This window comes from Alligator sinensis, unplaced genomic scaffold (assembly GCF_000455745.1).
Source record: "Alligator sinensis unplaced genomic scaffold, ASM45574v1 scaffold1782_1, whole genome shotgun sequence".
Taxonomy (NCBI): Eukaryota; Metazoa; Chordata; order Crocodylia; family Alligatoridae; genus Alligator; species Alligator sinensis.
In genome coordinates, this window is record NW_005842767.1 from 671,524 (window position 1) to 677,884 (window position 6,361).

At 50.9% G+C, this 6,361-nt stretch overlaps 1 protein-coding gene across 1 annotated transcript in view; it reads left to right on the forward strand.

Moving 5' to 3' along the window:
* The window catches only part of IGSF21 (immunoglobin superfamily member 21), a gene marked incomplete at its 3' end in the record, with an annotated part of 194,903 nt that overhangs the window by 112,758 nt on the left and 75,784 nt on the right, over positions 1-6,361 (forward strand). Inside the window, exon 3 of the mRNA XM_006034741.3 lies at positions 2,966-3,087. Coding sequence (XP_006034803.3) covers positions 2,966-3,087 — 122 coding nt within the window. The remainder of the gene's footprint in view (positions 1-2,965; positions 3,088-6,361) is intronic.

Consider the following 6,361-nt stretch of genomic DNA (forward strand, 5'->3'; position numbering starts at 1 on the left):
TATTTCTTGCAGATGAAACTTAGCTGGTTCTGGCTAGGGTAAAGGGTATAGAGATGCCTTCTAGTCACAGCAGAGTTGAGCTCCTGCAGGGCTGAATGTGCCCAAATCCTACTGTGCACGTGGAGAGTGGGAGCCCCCCTTGTCTGCAGCATCTCCAGGCCTGTGGAGGGTCACCTTTTTGGGCTTCACCCTCGATAGTCCTATCTCATCCCCGCAACTGGGATCACAGCAGCGAGCGACGTGGCCCATGATCTGCAGTAACAGGCAATGGAGGCAGCTGCCTGGAGGGAAAAGAGGAGCTCTTTGAGATGCCTCCACCTCTGGTGCAGGGTGCTGTAGGTGGGACAACGCCTTGACCCCGAGCACGCTGCTCTACAAGCAGAAGCAGCCCCATGCACCTCTGGTCGGGACCCTTGCAGGGTGGGCCAATCTAGATCCCCTTTTTGTTTTAACAAGGAAATGCTGAGACGAGCAGAAAAAAAAAAAGCAATGTTGCAGAGGGATAAATAATTGACGCCGAGCTGAGGTGTGCGCACACAGCCACGGTGCTGGGAAAAGCTTGAAAAGCCCCAACCTGTTTCTGATGGCACCAGCGCCGTTCCAGAAAGCTCCCGAACCACCTCCCAGCCCTTCCAGCAGCATGCTCAAATCTGCTCCCCCACCTGGGCCTTTAAAAGCAACCGTGTGAATTGCAGATCAAAGTCTTTTGTATTTTTTTCCTCCCCCCCCCCCCCCCCCCCCCCCCCCCCCGGTGCGTTTTTTTTTTTTTTTTTTTTTCCCCCCCCCCCCCCCTCCCCCTCTCCCGGGGTTGTTTCCTATTTTATTTTTGTACTTTAAACAACCCAGATCTCAACATCTATGGTACCGGAGTGGGGATGAGAGGGGGTGGGGAAGGGAAATAAATCTGGAAGCTTTATAGGGAGCAGGGGAGAAAGCAATGCAATCTCCTCCCCTGCCCCCACCACGCAGAGCCGCTTACAATTAGATTCCTTTAACAAGAAAATCAGAGCGGCTGGAGATAGGAGGCAGAGAAAATGAAGCCGGAGAAATGGCCTCTGCGCTCGTGATGGAAAAGCTGGGAGCCTGGCAGAGATAACAGCCGCGCAGATGAGAGAGGGTTTGATATTTAATCATTTGCGGGCGAGGCAAATACAAATCTAAAATTAGAAAGAAGGAATGAAATGGGGAAGGGACGTGTTGCCCGGAAGTCTCCACCCGCCCGAGCTCAGGGCCAGCCTGAGCTTGCTAGCCATCACGGAGGCTATCTTTCCCCCGCCTGATACCTGTGGTACCTATCCGGCCTCCCTTTCTGTACAACAAGGGCCCCTCAATCGTTGCTGCTATTAGCCTCGCAGCACTGCGGTGCGGTAACAAAAACGTCCCCATTTGAGATGAGGCACCGGGCGCGGAGATTCAAAGTGACTTGCCAGGGTCAGTCACAAGGTCACTGGCTGAGCAGGACCTTGAACCTGCATCTGCCTCAATTGACACCAGTGCTAATTTAATCATTGCTCTTTTCTGTGCCCGGGGGTTTGCTGGGAGCGATCTGCTGTGGCAGTGTGGGCTACTAGTCGGATGTTGCTGAGCAGCTGATTGATTCTCATTAAGTTTCTATTCTTGGTGTATGGCTCCCAGGGGCAAATTACATGTCTGTCTTGCTTATTAGGGCATGGACAAACAAAATGTTTACATCAGTGTAAAAGGCATTACAGATAACGCGAGTGATGCATATGACTGAGCCAAAATAAGTCCACCCAGCCTGAAAGAATCAGAGGTAAACCTCTACCAGTATAAGTTACACCAGTTTAGGTTTCGTCTCTACCAGCGTAAGTTATGGTAGTTTAGGCTTCGTCTGTCTGAGTCCATCCAAGGGTGCGTGTGTGTATGTGTGTGTGTGTGTGTATATATCTATCTATCTATCTGTCTCTATATATGTATATAGAGATAGATAGATAGATAGATAGATAATTTTCTATAATTTTATTTTTACTAAAGGCAAATAAGTAATTACCGATACCGTTCCCTTGCCACCTAGTGGTAAGACTCTCTAATAGCCACCTGCTATCTGAGCTATCCCAGGATAGCTTCATGTCTGTCCATGCCTGATCCCCGTGTCATTTCCATCCGTATTAGAAACAGATGTTAATTATACTGGAGAGCATCTGTCATGATTGCCTTGAATGTATGTTTCAGATTGTCGAGCATGTGTGGTGCCTTTATTGTGGTATATAAAATGCTCCGTGGATGTGGTAGTAGTATCCAAATCCTGAATCTAGCCCCCCTGGATTCCTGTCTCTCCCAGTTTAAGAGGCCATGTAGCAAAGGAAGGTCAGAGCTGATCACAGTAGCTCAAGCCAATGTCTGATCTCTCACAGGACTATCTCAGGCTGAACTAGAGCTTTTGGGAGGGGATGGACACTTCGGGAGCTGCTGGGATTTAATGTCAGCTATGACAGATGTGGGATGCAGAAGCAGCATGAATTAGACAATAAGGCATTCATAAGCCATGAAAACTGGCCTAGCAAGCCATACACGAGTACATCTTTCACAGAGCCATAGAGATTATGTCCATTCATTGCAACAGAGGTGGTGCCAGGTCTGTCTTTGTTGTGGACACCAGATAATGTTGGGTTGAATCCGTGGACTGAGAAACGTATTTTTGCTGTATGAGGTTTTGAGGCAGCTGGTCCTTTTGTCACAGGAGGAAACGCAGTTTCCAAGTGAAAAAGCCATCCCTGCTTAAGCCTGAAGGTTTGTGAATCAAACCTAGAGATGGAGCCAAACCAGAGCTGAGCGTCCCTGAGATTTTGAAGATGTTTGGAGATGAAATTGGTAGCTTGTAATTTGATTGTAATCAAATGCTGGTCCAGCAAAAGTACCAGGCTGAGTTATCTGGCTGGTGATTTATGTGGACAGGACAGTGTCAGCTCTCTGATTCTCATGCCGCTGTGTGTTTCCTTGGCAGGTGACAGATGGTGGCACCATCAAACAGAAGATCTTCACCTTTGATGCCATGTTCTCAACCAACTACTCGCACATGGAGAATTATCGCAAGAGAGAAGACCTGGTGTACCAGTCAACAGTGCGGTAAGTCTGCGCGCCCCAGCCAAGGAGGAGCGCTGGCCTTTCTGAAGTTGTTGGATATGTTAGTGCAGACCTGGAAAAGTGCAGGGCTAAATTTTGCTGGGACAAATCATTGCATGTGGATGTACGGGGTGGGGGATATTTTGTGTGCTTGCTTTTGATCCAAAGTGTGCCGACCTGCCGGGAATAACCAGAGCACTTGTAACCTGGAAGCAAACCGGTGAATGATGCTCTACACTGCTTCCACTTCTCGTCCCTCTCTTTGCTAGCACCCGTCATTCTGGTCCTGACACACCTGACACACCTTCTAGGACAGGACTGCTGGGCCACATCCCCAGCATGCCCAGGGCTGAGCTCCTCCCCAGATGTCTCAAGAACAGCTGGAGAAGGGACTCCCCTAGAGCAGCTTCAAGGCCACGTTTCTGAATTTGGGGCATGTGAGCAGGAGTGAGAGGGTGGGCTGTGCTTGGGATCATTCCTCCCTGGGGTCGACATAGTCCTGACTGGCTCAGGAGCATCCGCCGTTAACCAGAGATAAAGACTCGATGATCTTCCAAGGTCCCTTCCAGCCATAATGTCTATGAAAGCTATGAAACCACGTAGCCCCACCTTGGTGTGCTGCAGCAAACGCTCCAACTGAAGAGAAAAAGCTCCAGGACGTTGGTTAATATTTGTATGGCATGCCGTGTTTTATTCATGATGGCAGGAAAAACATACCCAGAGGCTGCAGATGATAGGTGAAAGAGTCACTTCTGACTCAGAAACTGTACTCTGAATATCACTGTTTTAGGGCATCTGGAGTCTGCCAAGGGTTAGGCATGATCCAGAAGTCTGGGAAGGGAAATGACTGGATCATTTCTGCAGAGCCCCTGGCTGTGTTAAGTATATAGAGATTGCCTAGTATTTGGGTGTGTTCAGAGCCCTAATGCCACCTTGGGCAGCCGAGCAGAGACCTAGCACCCCCAGATACGGCTGTGATGCCTACCCCCTGCACCTCTGGTCGGGACCCTCAGTTGAGGGCAGCCTAGCAGAGACCCAGCACCCCCAGATACAGCTGTGATGCCTACCCCCTGCACCTCTGGTCAGGACCTCTGCTGGCCACAGTGAATAGGAGTCACCCACTAGGCATGGCTAATATCTGAAATACTCAACTGATCCCTAACTGATTTCAAAAGTGGAGACTCCAAACATCATAATGGGATTCAGAGATTTATGAAGTCAGCTTGGGTCACCCTAGCAGCTGAGATGTTTCCAAGGACGGGATTCAGGGTACAAAGCACAGCACTGCACGTATAGGAAACAGGCGGATTTCAGTCCCCGGCAGACTTCATTGCTCATCCCCAAAGCCCTTTCAAAGGCCATAACCACAGTGCAAGCTCAGCCCTTTGTGGCCAGGGATGGGACCTCATTAGACCGTGTCCGTCTCCATTGCACCACCAGCTACAGCAGTGCAAAGCCAGTGTGAAATGTCACCAGGTGAGCGTTTTGCACGCGGGGAGCGGGGCACTGAAAGATGGTGCCCATCGGATCTTTCCTCTGCTGCCGGCATCACACATGTTAATGTCTGCAGCTGGAATCAGGGCATTCAGTGGTGCGGTGCTGGGCCTTTGATCAGCCACCTGTTCCCATTCCACTTTCATCGCCTCCTGAGGAAGAGGCACAAACTGGAAGACAATCAAAGCGCCAGACGTGGCCAAAGCAGCCGAGCATTGTCTTTTATGATGCTCGTTCTCCTGACAAAGAACGTGATCGCACGCGGGGAGGAGGTGGCCCATTCTCCTGTCTGCGCACCTCCCGTCTTCCTCTGCCCGTCTCCTGCTCTGCATTGTCTCTCCCAACCCCGTCCCGACTACCAGCCCATCTTTGCAAACACTGATTGGAAACGGGGATGTCAGTACTTTTGGTGGGGGGTATTCTTTCTCCCTTTTCCTTTCTTCCCTCTGCTTCACGACAGCTGAAAATCCGAAGGCTGCTTTTCAGTGAAAGGAGAGCTGCTTTTGATGGACGTGGCAAGACTTTCAGTGTTGGCACAATGGTTATTTCATACCTGCTCTCATCCAGAGAACAGGGGCAGGGATTATGCAGAGGAGGAGAGAGCTTTTCAAATGAAATTAAAGGGGACGGGGGGGAGCCAGCAACCCAAATGGTACGCGAAGAGGAATAAAGTTGCAGGCAAAGGCGGCTGGTGCTGTTGCTAGATTGGCGAGAGGACTTCGGGGATAAGAATTGGAAATTTACATATAAATGAAGATATTTACAAATTAATGCATTTCAAGCAAGAGAAAGTCCCGGCATCGCAGCTGTCTGAGCTCCATCCTCTCTTGCTGTGGGAGAGTGAGAGAATGAGGCGAGGAAGATTACCAAAATGTATGACAGCGGGAACGGCACAATTTTCCGAGGCAAGAAAAGGAAAAGACCCACCTTACCGGCCACGCTTACTGTGATAGCTTCGCTCTGCCCTTCGCCCTCCTGTGCAGACGAGGCGGCCCCATTTAAAAGCTTGGAAGAGAACCCAGTGACCTGGTACAACCTGAGCATCTCCCTGGGAATTAGGAATGGATTTAGGAGCTTGGTATTCGGACCTCGTCGTGTGGACAAAAACGCCTTGCCTTTCCTCCGGGAAACTGTCCGGTGAACTCGGCCCTTTGGAGTCTGGACCCGGGGCCAGATCCTCACCTGCTGTCGATTTTGGAGTAGCTGCAGGCAGGTAGCTAGCCAAATCAACTCATATTTGCAAAAGCATCCAAGTGATGTCCGCACCTAGCCCCCTTGGCATAACTCTGTGCAGGTTCATCGGTCTCGGTCAAAGTCAACGGCATTTAGGCGTGCTCGAAAGCTTTCCCTGTGAACCTTGCTGCTGTTATTTGCATCCCAGCCACGCCTCGAGGCTGAGACTGGACTTAGGGTCCCATTGCTGCCTCTGCAGAGAGAAAGTGGCAGTCTTTGCCCTAAAGGCCTCACAGTCTAAAGAGATGAGACAGGGGAAACTGAGGCACGGGGAGTGGAACCGACAAGCCAGGTTGGCTGTAGATGAGAATAGGCCCCAAGGAACCCGTGCCCCAGGTCGGTGCTCATCCCCCTATATCAGGGGTGTCAAACTGGTCTGCCCCACTCCCCCAGCCAGATCTGGACAGCAGGGCTCCTCGCAGGCCTGGTTTGGACCCATCTCCCAACGGTAGGGCGAGTAATATCAGAGGGTTAATGCAGCGGTTGCTCACCCCCTACCACCCAACAGGGCCTTGTACCCCAGATTTCAGTGGCGGGGGCCCCCCCCCCC